At 37.2% G+C, this 16,144-nt stretch overlaps 2 protein-coding genes across 2 annotated transcripts; one reads left to right on the forward strand and one right to left on the reverse strand.

Annotated features, from left to right (window-relative positions):
* Window positions 1-51: 51 nt before the first annotated feature.
* Window positions 52-4,775, forward strand: LOC113760999. The gene is made up of 14 exons (XM_027303786.1): window positions 52-565; window positions 808-941; window positions 1,056-1,211; window positions 1,298-1,409; window positions 1,538-1,865; window positions 2,349-2,562; window positions 2,707-2,796; window positions 2,919-3,174; window positions 3,326-3,438; window positions 3,674-3,772; window positions 3,855-3,902; window positions 4,047-4,157; window positions 4,251-4,341; window positions 4,452-4,775. The coding sequence occupies exons 1-14, from the start codon at window positions 262-264 to the stop codon at window positions 4,553-4,555; spliced, it is 2,160 nt and encodes a 719-aa protein (XP_027159587.1). The 5' UTR covers window positions 52-261; the 3' UTR covers window positions 4,556-4,775.
* Window positions 4,776-5,076: 301 nt separating this feature from the next.
* On the reverse strand, window positions 5,077-14,422 carry LOC113764056 (mitochondrial intermediate peptidase, mitochondrial). Its single transcript, XM_027308091.1, has 17 exons — window positions 14,125-14,422; window positions 13,936-14,017; window positions 13,726-13,778; window positions 13,583-13,637; window positions 12,897-13,035; window positions 12,756-12,810; window positions 11,465-11,687; window positions 11,175-11,266; window positions 10,202-10,325; window positions 9,981-10,106; window positions 8,764-8,919; window positions 8,035-8,151; window positions 7,075-7,194; window positions 6,917-6,984; window positions 6,458-6,593; window positions 6,199-6,364; window positions 5,077-5,933 (listed from the first exon to the last, which is right to left on the reverse strand). Exons 1-17 carry the CDS (start codon window positions 14,298-14,300, stop codon window positions 5,689-5,691), a joined length of 2,133 nt encoding a protein of 710 aa, XP_027163892.1. The 5' UTR covers window positions 14,301-14,422; the 3' UTR covers window positions 5,077-5,688.
* Between the last annotated feature and the right edge of the window lie 1,722 nt (window positions 14,423-16,144).

Below are 16,144 nucleotides of genomic sequence, written 5' to 3' on the forward strand. Positions count from 1 at the left end.
CTTGTCGCAACTCAAAATCTGTGCGCCACAAATTCTACTCTTCTTCGAACCTCAGTGTCTCTCACTCACCACTCACCATGTGAAAACGAGGGCCGCTTGTTCTCTCCTTTCTGGATTTCACGCAGAAACACACACTAGACTCCAATTAAAAGAAAAACCTTCAAGCATTATTCTCATCGTTGATGGATTGCCGTTTCTCCTCCTTTCCCTCTTGCTGCTCTCTGCTTCTTCTAATTACTAGTCGTTTTATAATGCTCATCTATGGCGGCGCTCTTCTCTTGCCCGCTTTTTTCTTCTTACCCGCCATTCCCCCCCAGACGCAAGCATTATTCCTCATCCTCCCCTTTTACTCTGCCTTCGCCTGCCCTGAAATTTGAAATGTCGCGTCTAGTTCGAGCAAACTTGGGGCCAGAATTAGGTGCGGCGGAGACCAGCAGCAAAGGTGCTGCCATCATCTGGTACAAGCATGATCTTCGAATTGACGATCACCCTGCCCTTGTCGCCGCCTCCCACCACCATCCCATGCTTCTCCCTCTGTACATTTTTGATCATCGCATTCTCTCGCGTATGCTATTCTCTCCATTCGCTCAACACACACACACACACACAAAATATCACAACTATAACTTTTTTTCTAGTATGAAGTACTGTGTATTTGTTGCCGAGATTTTTCCTATTAATCGGATATGTTGAAGAATTAAGTTCTGCATTTTCTACTTAATTTGACGAATGCCTTTACTCGTGGAATGGAACTTTTTTGTGAATGTTAAATGCTACTTGATCTTGATTGTCGGCATGATTGGTCAGGTTTTTCTGATGAAATGCTCCAACTCCTCCTTTTCGCTTTGGAGGATTTAAGGAAATCTCTCAAGGGTCAAGGGTCTAACTTGATGATCAGGTTTGGGAATGCTGAGACTGTCATTCAACATCTTGCCAGAGAGGTTTCTCCACTTTGAATTCGCTTTATTGTATCTGACATTTATTGGGCCAGGACAACCTCACGCTACTCTTCCAACTCATTTTGTTTCCTTCATTCATCATGCGGACTGGAACAGGTCAAGGCCACGAGCATATATGCAGAAGAAGAGGTAGAGTATGAGTTGCGTAGAATGCTGGATGCAGTTAAGGAGGCACTGGCTTTAGCTACTGTATCTTCTGCTGAAGCGTACCCTAGGATGACTATGTGGAGAACACCATTTTATGGTATGAAGGTAAAACATGCTTTTCTTGGTTTTGAACGTTTCGTTTTCCAGATATGAGTCCTCAGTGCTTGGTCTTTTGTGTTAATTAACTGTAGAACTTGGAGGATATGCCAGAATCGTACGACGGCTTTAAAAAGTTGAAGCTGCCTGTTGTTTCTCCTGTTTTGCCAACTAAATTGCCCAGTCTGGAGATGGATTTAAGTTGGGGTATGTCTTTACAAACCAGAACTTTTAATTTTTTATTCTCTTTTCCTGTTGCCAGAAATTCAAGAACTCTGCAATGCCATTATTGTCTTGACTCTACTATCGAAAATCATGGTGCCTTTGTGAACCAGGCGATCTACCAACGTTGTATGATTTGAAGAAATTTGTGATTGAGGTTGGGACATCAAGGAATAAGTTGACATCAATTATGAGTACGAGTGAGCTTGAGATAGACCAGGTTGTGACGCAAGGAAAAATTGGAGGTGTCAATGGAGCAGCTTTGATGGAAAGCAATCGAGATATGGGAAGTAGCAACTTAACTGAAAGGAAAAGATCAGAAAGATCAGCATTTGTGACTCAACAAAAGAACTCAGTTGGAGGTGGGACGGGTAACGTGCTTAATGCTCTAGCTGCATATTTGCGGTATCTGGAGGGTACTGCCCGTGGCGAATGGCAGGAGTACGTATTGGCAACCTTGGTGTGAGGATGTTTGGACAAAATTTTTTCACTATCTAATTCTATTTTAGACTGTTAGTCTTTGTCTTTATAAATTTGTTGGTCGGCTACTGAAAGTGAGCCATTTCTTTGAGGTCCTTGAATGGTAGGACAGTAAAACCAGCTATATTCTGTTGACTGCTTATGGCTTAGTTCCCTCATTGATAGTAACATGTAGCTGTACACCACAGTCACTTCTGTGTGTCTCTCTGTTGCCATTTTCTGGGCAACAACTGAATCTTTCAGCGTTGTCTATTGAGCAGGAACTTTCAGAAGTAAAACTTGTATTATGCAGCTCATCTCATTCGGTGAAAAAATACAAACTCGAAAATCCTGATTTCAGGATTAGACCCTTTTGTACTTTTTTGTTCAGTTAATATGTGGCTTACTTTTCTATTCAGGTAATGTGTGGCTTACATCTTAGATTTTTTTCTATTCTCGTTGCAGGGTACATGAAAGACTGCGTCAGGCAGAAAGTAGAGGAGGAGCCTCATTTGGTGCCCTTTTTGGATCTGCTCTTCTACTTGGAATCATTTCCAGAAGAAGAGTGTATCATGAGGCAATTAAGTACGAGAAAGAACGAAGTGGTGGGTTTTTATCTCCTTTTGGATATTCAGCAATCACTGTAGCTGCAGCAGTCGATACTGTCTGCTCAATGGAGGTAGTTTCTACACTTCCAGCTATTTTTTAACATGATTCTCTGTGGCAAACTAGCTTGACTTTTGTATAACTACTTTTGAAAGGCTTATCCTAGTTATTGGTTTCCTTTGAACTTATTTTAAGATTTCCCTGATTCTTGTGTCAGTGGTATTGGCTTTTGGCTTTAAGAAGTCAAATAATTGAGCGAGGAACTTACTCAGTTAGGATATGGAGATGGAATGGCTATTTAATCCATGTGAGTGTTTTCAACTCCTTTAACTACCTGGCAATTTTTGACATGTAGAAGGGATTTATTTTGGTTGTGTAATTCTAAATTTAATCTTAATCTTGGCTGCTATGATGATTTCCTGTCCTCAGTATACTGTTTCCGGCAATGAAGGTCCTGCTGTTCTCCTAGTACATGGTTTTGGTGCTTTTTTCGAACATTTCCGTTACAATATAAGTCATATAGCTGACAGTGGGAATCGAGTTTGGGCAGTCACACTTCTAGGGTTTGGCAAATCAGAAAAACCAAATATTGTTTACACTGAAGTCATGTGGGCCAAACTGGTTAGAGATTTCATGATTCAAGTTGTTGGGGAACCAGTGCACCTTGTTGGGAATTCAATTGGTGGTATGTTCCTAAACCCTACAAAAAAAGTAGGAAAAAGGTTTGGAAATATGAAAGAAAAACTGATCTACCTAACTTAGATCTATGCTGAAAAAAGCATATGTATCTTATCTATTTTAATTCCCCGTACTGATTCCCTTTTTTCTACTGCCAGGCTACTTTGTTGCTATTGTTGCTGGGCTTTGGCCTGCTTTAGTCAAGTCTGTGATCCTCATAAACAGTGCTGGCAATGTTATTCCTGAATATTCTGCAATCCGTTTGTCTGAAGTAAGATAATTTTATAAGTATTTGGTGGTTTCCGTTTAATACTTTTTTGGCAACACTACTTTTCTCGCTTGCACACTGCCCCGCACCTTCATTTCAATGCAGCAGAAGAGGGGAAAAGGGAAAGGAAAGAAGAAAATTTCTAGCACCTTTTTAATGTTTAGATTAGCAATGGTTGTCTAAGCTTGCCATCAGCTATCAATTTCTTGATGCACACCCACTTCAATCAACATTTCAGGATAGGCAAACTCCTGGTGCAGCATGGTTGGGTGCTAGACTCCTTTTGCTCTACTTGAGGTTCAACATTAGGAACATAGTGAAGAGCTTTTACCCATCTGTATGACTCGCTTTACCTTTGTTTCCTACATTTTCAATTGCTATTATCGTCTAATATTTGCTTCATAAATTATGTGGTGCAGAAAATGGATCAAGCAGATGACTGGCTTATTGATGAGATGTTGAGAGCTGTATCCTTTATGAGGCAGTTCAAACATCTTTTCCTTGCTTTTTGTTTAAGCCTCAAGTATCAATAAATTTATGTGTTATGCTTTTTCCTTTCAGAAAACATGCTTAACTATATAACTGCTATGACCTTAATAAAAAAATTGTAGTCGCATGACCCTGGAGTATCGGTGGTTTTGGAATGCGTTTTCAGCTTTGATCTTTCAGTTCCTCTCAATTATCTATTGGAACGATTTGAAAGGAAGGTTCTTGCGATACAGGTTTATGTGCTATAGCTTGGATAAAGGGTTTTTACTTTGTCATGTTTCCTTTGTCTAGTGCTAATGTTTATAATTCATGATTATGTTCTTTAGGGCATGAGAGATCCACTTTGTGATTCCAGGGCTAAGCTAGCTTGCCTTAGAGAGCATTGCAAAGGGATTGTTACTAAAGAACTGGATGGCGGTAATTTTGAGGCAACCTTGTGTTCCTATGGTTTGATCTTCTCTTACATTGATGTTATAAAGCATCGCATATTAACTGAAAACAATTTCCTTGCTGCTATTAATGCCCAGGTCATTGCCCCCATGATGAACTTCCAGCAGTAGTCAATCCCGTTATCCAGGAGTGGGTAATGACAGTTGAACGTGAGTATACCCCTGTTGGGCTAACAAGGTAGAAAATTTTACTAGATGGAAAGAACCCAGTTTTGGAGGCTGATAATCACCGCTTCATGAGATTTTACAACCTCGTTTAACTGTTCTTTACCCATCTTTATATAACGAACTGCAGTTGGAATCCTGTATACCGAGTGCATTGTGTACTACGAATTCGCGCTGGAATCTGCGAATTGACTTGAATGATTAGCTTTAAAATTACCCCAACTATTGGATTTTTCATCGCGAAAGTGTTGTCAGTGGACCTGTGGGTATAAATGCTATGTTTAAAGAATTGGATGGTTGGCTTATAAGATGTCACGTGAAAGAAAATAGCAAATTAGGCCAGCAACTTTGTTTAGATAGGCATTTTTAGAATTTTTTGTAAAAAAAAATATACTATAATAATTTGATGTATGTAAAATAAAAGAAAAAGTAAAAAATATGTTCACAAAAAATGTAAATTTTTTTTTACAAAAAATCACAATACAAACAAGCAACAGCAAAATAGCTATTCTATTTCTGTACTTTTTCAATGCGGACAGGACCAAAATGCTGCCAATGCCGGTTTTTCTTATTTTTATGTCTAAATAAGCGATTGATAAGAGTACATGTCTACAGTCGCCAAGACAATCGAAAGGCGTCAAGACGATACAAGACAGCTCTATGCCAACCGGGGCCCTATTTAGTGTTTGACGCTTGCAGAATACACCTACAAGTGGTGGTAATCTTGATTTTTTTTTTTTCAAAGACGATAAACCTAATCTATCTTACACTAAGGGGGAAGGGGCGGACCTAAGGAGGCCCAGAAATAATCCGGAGGGGACTGAACTACCACCGGACTAGACAGATACACAGCACACCCGCCTGAATTTTTTTTTAAAACAAGCCACTTAAATGTGACATTTTTTATGGGAGGCAAGGGATCACCAACTAGGTGGTGGCCAGTGGCCACTGAGCCAATGGCCCAGTGGTTGTGGTGGTAATCTTGATGCGTCAACTTTCTTTGTGACTTGGAGCGTCAAGATGACAGAACAGCAGCAGCCACTTGTTCACTTGAGCCGTAGATGGTTTTGTACATAATACACCTACAAATGTGTTTTCTTGCCGTCTAACTCAACTTCTCCGATTCTTGTACAGTCACCACTTCAGGTTGCTAATTCTTTAGCTCCATTTCATGACTCAGGCTTGTAATGTCAGGAACTATACCGCCATAACGAGAATTTAAGATACCTTTTCCCACGAGATCATTTAATATATCACCAGGATCCTTGGCTCCTCCGTGCTGCAAGAACTTGTGCCTAATAGCAGATCCTGCGGCTAATGAGAGCGGATCCTCTTCACAAATCTTTTGCCATATTGTTGCAGCAAAGCATTTGGCATACAAGTAGCTGTAATATCCTTCACAGAGTTGGGAAGCAAACATCTCATTACCATCACAGAAACGGAATAGTGGTGGAAACAGCATCAGAAGAAATGTGAATGCGTATTATTTGGTTATCATTGGTACCAAAAGATGAAAGAACTGTCACGTAAAACAATCAAATACAAAACAAGCAAATTGCAAAAGACACATCCTACTCATTTCAAGATGGCATTAGTTTTTGAAGATTAAGTATAAGATAGATAGGCAAATAATCTAGCAACTCTTCATTATGTTCGATACCTGCCCCATATGATGCAAGATGACCAAATCGGGTGTGCCAATGTGTGCCATCAACATGCTTCCAACTGGTATGTTGTCTTTTTAATTCCGCTACAATTGAAGCAGTATCCCTTATGGAGGATGCCTCTTCCCCAAACAACTTTTGGTCAATTAAAGCGTAAAATATCTGACGAAAGACGAATACATCAGTCAATCTTTATGCATCACCCACTACCCGGGGAAGTAAAATTCAATTTGTTTCAACCATTAAACTACAAACCTGTCGCTGCAACTCAGTACCAGAAAACATATCTTTGGCTCCCCTTATGGATTTCACCAAATCTTCAGGTATTACGTCACCGGTAGAATAATGCCTAGCAAATGTCTTCAGGATCCGAAAATCCCAAGCATAGTACCTAATTTGAAAACCAACTAAAAGGATGACTGACTTTTATGAGATGACTTTGACCTACATCACCTAAAGTTTTTTACCTATAATTTAACAGCAATGTCCGTGATGGTATTGGTGGACAACATAAACAACAAGTAATTATCCTCAAGGTTTTCATTATCAGTGCCATCATAATCCAACAAACCAAAAAATGGCAGCATTAATGTAGAAAGCACCAAAAAAAAGGATGATAGAATGTAATGCATTAAGTGAGAATTGCCCATAAGTATTTAGCAGATAATCCCCAAGTCTAGCAGTTACGCAAGAATAAATGAGAATTTCACTTACTGAAAGAGATTGGAAGGTGTCTCAGCAAAATCGATAACAACTCTGGTCCCTGAAAAATGCTGGTAATCCTGCATACCAGATCATCAAGGGCAAACAATCACTTCAAATAAGAAAAACAAAGTAAAAACTAGTCAACTACCATCCCATTCATCAGATACCGTTCTGGAAAGCAATGAATGAAGTGCATGTCCAAACTCATGGAAAAGTGTTTCTACTTCCCAGTGGTTGAGTAAAGATGCTGGTTTAGAGCCCAAGAAGTTGCAGACTAGGGCTACAATCTGCAGGTTATCAAGAAGAAGTCTGTTATATCCAGTATAAACATCATATGCACAGATCTATTTCTTACTGCAATCATAAGATATTTGTTAATATGTGTTTCCCAGGCACATACAAAGAATGCCAAGCATCATTCTGATCACATTACTATATTTGCTTGCATCATCTGTATACTCGAGTTCACACATAAAAATATCCAGAGCAACTAAAGAAGGTTGTATGTAGCATGGTACAGCTAAAAAATTACCAAAAATTCTCATGAATGTCATGCATCACCAGGACCTCAACTTAACCTCTGCATGACTATCCTGACACTGCCTGTACATCGATTGACATGACTCATGTTGCATAAGTCCTGGATTCTGACCAGGAAAAAGCTGAGTAAAGTCTGATTGGCATAAATAGTCAAAAACCAAGTTTTACAAACTATGGAATAACATCTAGAACTGTTAAACTTCCCATGGGGGAAACTTCTACTCAGCATTTAAGCAAACACAAAGTTTCCTGCCTTTGAGACCTTCATGCTAATAAACAATCTATACCCAAGAATGGCAACGCCCACCATTGAATTCAAGATATGAGTTTGAAAATTTGATTTCATTCAGTGGTCAAGGACCTCATTTCCTTGTATCAGAATGAAATTTGCTAAAGGTGATCAGCATTTCAAGCACAGAACTCAATACCACAATTCTAAAGCATAATATCATATATTCCAGGAGAAGATGTAGAATGATCAACATTTCACATCCAGTGGTCATAAGATACCACAGATTATAAACGTGTGCCATCACAATTTCCAGATGGAAATTGAATGAGAATAAAGAAGAAAGAACCTCACATACAGGAAGTTGATAATCTGTTTCAGATAATCGACGTCCCCCTTTGATAGCAAAATGAGCACAAACAGGATGCTTATTCTTTCTCGATTTCAAATCAAGGTACAAGTACCCTAAGTCACCCTGCAGTTTAAAAGACTACGACTCGTTTAAAGGATGTAGGCATTAAGAACTCACAGAAGCATTCATGATCAATTGAAAAAGCTGTAGAAACTGATTGGGATATGTGCTTTGTAAAGGTCAATTCAATAACCTATTATTCGCTATCATATGGCACCTGAGCATGACCACTGGTTTCTAGAAAACCAACATATTCGTTGATGCTCAACTAGATCAGCTCAGATGACTATGAGAGACTACATTAGTTGCTGATTACTACATACTCCAGTTTTCCAAGTAGCAATTGGATGATGATTATAATGCGAGACTGCACAAAAATTTTCCAGAATTTGCATTTGGTAAAATTAAACCTCCCTGACACCATGATCTCCATTTCTCAATTAATTGCAAGAGGTCTTCGTGGAGGGCACAAAAGTTGTCAATAAGGGAAAACACTAACTTTAGGCATGACATATCACTGAAATCAGATTTTCATCTTTGCTCATGATAATCATGTAATTTACCAAAACAAAATAAAGACATGTAGGCAAAATGCATATTCATTAGATGCTCAGCATGGAAGCATATAAGAAAAGAGATTTAAATTGGACAGTGTAAAAGATACCCATATTTGACCTCATCCGGGTGGTGTAGGGCTACTTTAATGACGTCTGGGTGCCATGATTCACCAGGGGCAAGAGGAATATGGTGAAATGTCACACCAAACAACGACTCAGCAAGAACTTTCAAGCCCTCAAGACATTGGGATAAAGGAAAAAATGATGCAACAACCTGCTTAATGGATAGAGCCAATCATATAATTTAAATAAAGAGCCTACTATTTGCAATTTGAAGAGAATAAGGTAATTGAACAAATATTTAAGCAAACACAACAAAGTGTCTATACAGCAACATATGGGACTGCAGAAATCACACATAGCAACAAGTGGAATAGCTTTAGCAATTAAAGCCATCCTATTGTCAACCATCTTACATGCACAAAGGCATTTGACGATGACTTTTGCTCAATTTTTTTCTTATATTATGCAATTGCTAAAAATGTAGGCAATGTGAACAACAAATAATGAGCAGCATTCCAGCTACTGGGAAAAAGTTACCAACAATTTACAATAAAGATATTAGTTGGTGCCAATGCACCCACCTGTACATCCTTACAAGGATTGGAAGACTTAAATATGCGCAGAGAATAGTTCTTGAATATTAGACCCTCATTTATTAATTAGGTTTTCTTAATGTTGACTAAAGTTTCTGAATGACTAAAAGTGGAAGTCCTTAATCTACTATTAGCAGCTAAAGGAATAAGTCAAATTTCCCTTCTCAGTATCAGGATAAGGTACAAACAGAAACCCAGTCCTTTGCTACTAATAAAAATCTGGATGCGAGCAGTCTCAACCAATCATCTAAATAGTTGTTCTAAGCCTCCCTTATTTGTTCCAAATCTACATTAAGGCAAATCGATTTCTTACCTTCTCACCTATTGACTTAATTGCATTTAAGTCCCCATTAAGTTTTGCAAGTTTTTAAACTAAAGTAACCAGTGCTGAAAAGTCGTGGTTCCAAAACCAATCTACTGAGTCATGATCAAGCAAAATAAAACAGAATAACAACTTGCTTGGGGCAGGTAGGCTTTGTATGTTGAGTTTCCATGAAAGCTATCCCACTGTTTAAGTATAAAGGCAAAAGCTAAACATGTGCACCAGTATTAACAATTGCTCATTCATGGTTTAACAGTATAAACAGTATCAAACTACATGGACAATAAGAAGCTAGCCTATAGTAGGAACGGAATATAAATGACAAACTACAATGCATGCAGGTTTTGCAGAATATACCGAGGAATCTAAATCATAAACTGCAGACTTCATTATAGCGGTAAAGTATGTTTCATCCCATGGCTCCAAGTCTCCATAGAGCTGGCCACTTTTCTCTCTCTTGAAATTCCAAATTGTCTTAAACTCCTGCAATGAAAATATACTCAGTTATCGACAAAATTAAACTTGCCTCAAGGAAAATGGAATTTGTTGTGATTGTCGAGTTTTACTAAGTAGTGTACCTCATCAGCCCTAGGTCTAACTATTTCGCTCATTTCAAGCAAAAACGATAATACGATATCAGGTGATGAAGCCATACTTGAGTGAACAGCAAGATCTGCATAGGAACTATGGCCCATAATCTGCATGTGCATCCAAAATAAGGCATTGCTTACGATGTCAAATTTCTGCAGAGACTTCTTCCAGGAAAGACAAGAATTAAAGGTGTAGAAGACCAATTCTTACTTTAACATACAAGTTAACCTTCTAATAGTATCCTTTAAAAAAAAAGAAAAGAAAAGAAAGAAAGGACATAAAATCAATATTCAATTTCTCAAAGTCGAGTTTGATCACGTTATCTGACTGAAATCAGATCAGAGAAAGTAGTGTTAATGGCATACAGATCTAACATTTATTATCAGACATTTGGGTAAAGATGCAAAACTAGGAAGTACGATGGAATACACGCCATAAAATTCCCTTCAGGTTCTTGAATTGAAAAAATGCACTGAAAGAAGGAAAGCACCAAGAAAAGAGAAAGTAGTCATTTTAGGCAAGAAAAATGGCATACAAAGAAAAGTGTGTTAGTTCACTGGAGATGGGTATTGCAAAAGACATTTGCAATGAAATATACACCTCTACTTCCTGTGGCATCTGGAGGACTTTTTGCTCAGGTTTGATATAGAAATATGGCAGCTATCAACAAGAAAAGCTGCTCACATAGTGTGACAGTTCATTCGACTCACAATACAAGCTGTTCACATAATGCGACAGTTCATTCGACTCACAATATACAGAACCTCATTAAAGTTAAACATCAGACTTCACATGGAGAAACTCAGAAATAAAATCACGCAGACCAACTTTTAGATGGGCAATTAGACCGACAGATTAAAGTAGATTCGTCCAATGGAAAGGAAGTGAAGTGAATAAGATTAACCTGAGCAAACTCATGACGAGCTGCAATAAGCTTATCGAGGACACCAAGATTTCTGAGCAAACTCATGACGAGCTGCAATAAGCTTATCGAGGACACCAAGATTTCCAAGTGGGGCAGAGTTTCCTTGTATATAAGCGGTTTTCCTAATCTGAACAAGAAGAAATTATGAGTCTGAATGTCAGATTGAAAGTTTTTGAGAAAATTTAGCACTTCATTCAAGAAGGAAGATGATCTTTGAAAGAAGGAAACAGGACACAGACAAAAGTTTTGGAAACCAGGGCTGTACAATATATAGTTTAATACAAGCTTTATCATCTAAGTTCATTGATATGTAATTTGTTCCTACCTCAGCATCTGATACCCATTGCAGAATAGAGGAGAGAGTATTTGGATCGGTTGGTAATCGAAAGCCCTTCTCTTTCATGTTTGTCATAGACCATGCTGATCCCCCAAATGCACCTGATGTAGTCCGATAGATAGGCCTAGCAAGATGGTGTAACTTTTTTGGGATGTGTGATGCTGGAAAGATATCCATGTGACCTGGATCATTGATAATATTTTCATTGAACCTGATAGAAACAAGAAATACATAGATAATGTCTCACAATCAAATAAAGGGCACCATGCGTCACTGATGCTGAAAACTAATTGCAAGATGCAAAGAAGGAATGGAAGCGCAATCAAGTACTCAGTGCATAGACTCAGATTGTGATATCTTTGATTCAAAGTGATAATAGAAAACAACTAAACATCAGGATTCAGTCCTACAGTTTTTCCAATTTCTGGCCAAGTAGAACTCAGCCTAATCAAAATATCCTACCTTGTAAGAGTAACATCTCCGCACATTCAGCTTCTGAACTCTTCAAAATAGGATCTCATTGTCATTGTCAAATAATCCAGAACCATTTTTAGGAAATGACCAAAGTTAAACAGAATAAATCAAATAGCTTCCACAATGACACGTAAGGCAAGAGATTTAGTGCTTCAATCTTCATATAGAGCAGAAATTAGAAGGTTAAAGCAAAAGTAAGTAAGATCTGCATAAGAAGGAGAAGGTGCAACAGATCTCATTGTTTTTAGTCAACTCTTATTGCTACCCTCTACAGAAAGAAAAAAGTTTCACTTTTCCAACATTAGTAGCTATTCAAACCATGGGTACCTCCCTAAAAAAATAGTAGTTTTCCAGATTGCTGTGGTATCAGAAATCTACAATGAAAGGCAACATTTTTTGACACTCAGCACAGCCATAAACCCAGCATTGTGATTTACCAAACATTGTGTTTCTCACTGAAGAGAAGATGGCAAAGAAAACGTGAATTGATTATAGGAAAATGAGTAAATAATTCATGAATTTTCCTGGAGGAAAGTGATACCGTAATCTACTTAAAGGGAATAGTGCATGGTAAAGTAAAACCATTGCTTTGTGAAAAGTCAAACTCAAATAGCAGCATACTGAAAAATCCTAATAATGGCAAGAAAATAGTAGTGCAACATATTTATGCTCCCGCTGCACAGAACAAACAACAAACCAACCTTTGCCCAGGCATTATATAAACCACCAACAATCTCAGACCTTATGTGAAGACTTAAAGAAACAAAACATGTTATGCGTGTTCATTTATGTGGGGGGTACTTACTCTCTGCACAGCTGAACAATCTCCATATTAAGCTGATTAGCTCGATCCAACTGTTCTGCAGGACCAACGAAATAGAGTTAGTTAGTTAGCTGGGGCAAAAGATCAAATGCAGGAAGCAACTATTTCAGAAAAGATAAGCACCACTAGGCAGATGAATGCCAGCCTTTTCCAAGTCAAGACGTAAATGATGGGCTACTCTTTGAGCTTCTTCATTTAGCAAATGGGAATCCTGCTCAGCTTTTACCACCGCCATGTACAGGCAATGATTTGTATTAAGATGCTACATGAGAGAGAAAAATTCACTTTGACTGATAAAAGAACTGAACCAAAAGAAACCATAAAATCTCCACAAATTAAAGAATTTTACATATCATAATTACCAGCAGTCAAACAAAATACGTATAATTTGTAACTATGTCACAAAACCAAAATTCTGCTTTATAGCCTTTGTGAAGAATATCATCAAGTAAGACGTACTTGTTCTGGCCTTCAATACCTTATACTTTTGTTGAACCTATCCAATGAATTCAATCATTCAAATCTTACAAAATTAGCTTAAACCTGCTTCCTGAGAATCAATATAAAAGACAAGTGTACATCCTCTGCGTTGAGTTTTTCCTTTTGTGACTGATAGTAGGTAAAGAAGCAAAGGAATACTTAACCAACATTATCTGCTGGCTCAATTAACTTAGTTGGTTTCATAATTAAGATCCGCTGTATTCTGGTTTATTCATCTGATTGACATATAATCAGATTGCTTATCCTAATTACAAACACTAGAACTTGTAAAGATAGTAAGAGAGCGAATAAACCACTTGCCGCCTCACATGAATATATTCATTAATCCTCAGGGACGCCTCGCTTGCCTCCTCAACAAATTCCCTTAATTGCAAAGTGAACAGAAAATTTTTACAGACTAATCAAAATAACAATAACAATCACAAAACATCAATCCAAAATCAATACTGACCTGTCCGGATGTGTAGCTCTACACAGTTCTGCAGAGTCAATAACTGAACATACCTAGGAAATATCAACTACTCCAGTTAGCTCCTGAAACTCAAAAGTAGTGTAGACTAACACCAGCAATTGTTAAACATACATGCTTCAATTATGGTCTTTAGTACAAAAACCTAGAAAATAATGAGAGAAGACGCCATAAACATTGAAATACACTTACTGTATCGGATATCTCATCCATGGCTCCGATAATTTCCGGAGCAGATGGCATTCCAGAAATAAAGGTGACGAGCTCATTTGACCTGATAATATTCTTTAGCAATCATTTATTTACCAAAAAAAATATAAAAGAAATCAAGAATTTTCAGTTCTTTCTTATGCCAGTTTTAAGTTGGAGGTTATTTATAACCTTTCTATGGCGTCCTCAACAAAGCGTCGGAAGCCTTTGGGAGTTTTCAAGTGGTTGAAACCGTAGAGACCGGTTTCCTGCAGCAGTGGAGCTGTTGAAGTGTGGACCTTATGGGAGTTCAGCACATGGCCGTAGACGTAAGCCGCCAGTGAGCGGCGGCGGAAGAGGGTAGACATGCTCCCACGACAGAAAATGGTGATAGGAGTTGCTGCTGGGCCTGCGGGCCGCTAGCCCTCCGATCTCCTCCGTTTCCACGCTCTGTTTTGTGTGTGAACTGAAACCTTAATAACACGCTATTTGCCGCCAGAATTAATGGGATCAAGCATCAAGTATGTAAGCTGCGGGTCTTATATTGTGCGTGTGTGACAGAGTAGTAGTGGATTAAAGGTTACGGTATTCCTAAATCCAAAACATTTCAGTGGTGTTCCTGGTTCAAATTTCTGGGAGTATGAAAAGTAAAAACCTACAATTCATTGGATTTTAAAATCCACCACAAAGTGTCCTTATTTGTAGTTTTTTGCCATTATGTTGATTTTTGGGTAAATTATTTATTGTCCCTTGTAATTTTATATAATATCATATGACACCCCTAAAGTTTTAAAATAGTTACATAACCCTCCTATAATTTTATGTAAATTGAAAAATGAATGAAATGCATGATCAGTTACTGCGGTCATATCAAATTATTTCTAAAAGCATGTTTGATAAAATTTTAATATTTATGTAACCTCCTTATATTTTGTATAAATATCTAATTTACCTAATGTAATTTTTGTATTTATTCACATATTTTCTCTATACTTTTATACAATGTAGTTAAACTCTATTTTACATAATATCACATGGGGATGAATTGGACAACATGTGGCAGTCTTAATTGGTTTTCTTTGATGGAGTCTCTACTCACATCGAGTCCTCCTCCCCTCCTCCTAGATTAAACTAGATTAGGTTATAGGAATTCTACCGTTGCAATAAAAAATATATGGGAATAAATTGGACATTTTGAAACGTTAAAAAGGTCATATGATAATAGATGAAACTATAAAGGAGTTATGTGTAATTTACCCTTCATTTTTTTTATTTCTTGTCATTTAATTTTTTCGAACCAAGTTCGAATAAATAAATATAAAATTGAATATTAATTAGATTGGTTCTATCTTTTAGTTCTAAGAGCATAATTAAGAATTATGGATGCTATCGGGTTTTGAATTTGTGATTGAGTAAGGTTACGATTGGAAAATTTAGATATACCCCAACACCAATGAAAAACACCCCTGACATATTAATTTGGGTTGAAGAAAATAATCATGTTTGGATTGCAATTTTTCTGAATTTTTTTAGAAAATATATTGTGTAATTTGATATACGTGAGATAAAAAATGATTGGAATATGAAAAATATAGAAATTTTTTTGGTGGACAATGGCTTTTCAAATAAAGCCAACTTGATAATTATTAGGGATAATTTCATAAACCTCCCCTGAGGTTTTTAACAATCTCACTGCCCTCCTCTGAGATTTTTAAAATATTAGAAACCTCCCTTATCAGGTCATTGGGGTCCAATTGTTACATCAATCATAAAGAAATGACTTAATTACCCACATAATTTAAGAAATATTCCTCAATTATATTCACATGATTAGTTAAATTGTTATTAACTAGGTTTAATATAAATAATGACAATTTATAAGTTTTTTAAAAAAATTTCTAATATGCCATTACAAAGGAGGGGGGCAAATATAGCACATTTTTGTGATTGATAATTGATGAGCATGAATAGAAGTAATGATTCAAACTTTAGTGATTTTTGTGGAATAAGAGAAATAGAGCTTCTTTAAGCATATCTAAGGATTTAGAAGGTTTGAAGAGGAAATTTGCTCTCAAAATTTTGGTGATTGTGAAAATCTCAAGATTAGCCTTTAAAATTTTTTAGCTCTTAAATTTTGAAAATTTTTATTATTTGATTGCAGATGTTAAGATAATTATTGATAGAGTTCGAAGCAAATTATGCAACTAATATG

The sequence above is a fragment of the Coffea eugenioides genome, chromosome 2, assembly GCF_003713205.1.
Source record: "Coffea eugenioides isolate CCC68of chromosome 2, Ceug_1.0, whole genome shotgun sequence".
Taxonomy (NCBI): domain Eukaryota; kingdom Viridiplantae; phylum Streptophyta; class Magnoliopsida; order Gentianales; family Rubiaceae; genus Coffea; species Coffea eugenioides.

Bases quoted from the DNA above. Each gene is read 5' to 3' on its own strand.
- LOC113760999 (XM_027303786.1), top strand. From the start codon at position 262: ATGGCGGCGCTCTTCTCTTGCCCGCTTTTTTCTTCTTACCCGCCATTC. The intron at 1,410-1,537 runs GTATGTCTTTAC...TTTGTGAACCAG, and splicing joins GGAGATGGATTTAAGTTGGG to GCGATCTACCAACGTTGTAT. The intron at 3,903-4,046 runs GTATCCTTTATG...AAAAAATTGTAG, and splicing joins TTGATGAGATGTTGAGAGCT to TCGCATGACCCTGGAGTATC.
- LOC113764056 (XM_027308091.1), bottom strand. From the start codon at position 14,300: ATGTCTACCCTCTTCCGCCGCCGCTCACTGGCGGCTTACGTCTACGGC. The intron at 13,638-13,725 runs GTCAGTATTGAT...TTTGCAATTAAG, and splicing joins AGAGCTACACATCCGGACAG to GGAATTTGTTGAGGAGGCAA. The intron at 8,152-8,763 runs GTCAAATATGGG...TTTAAACTGCAG, and splicing joins CCCTACACCACCCGGATGAG to GGTGACTTAGGGTACTTGTA.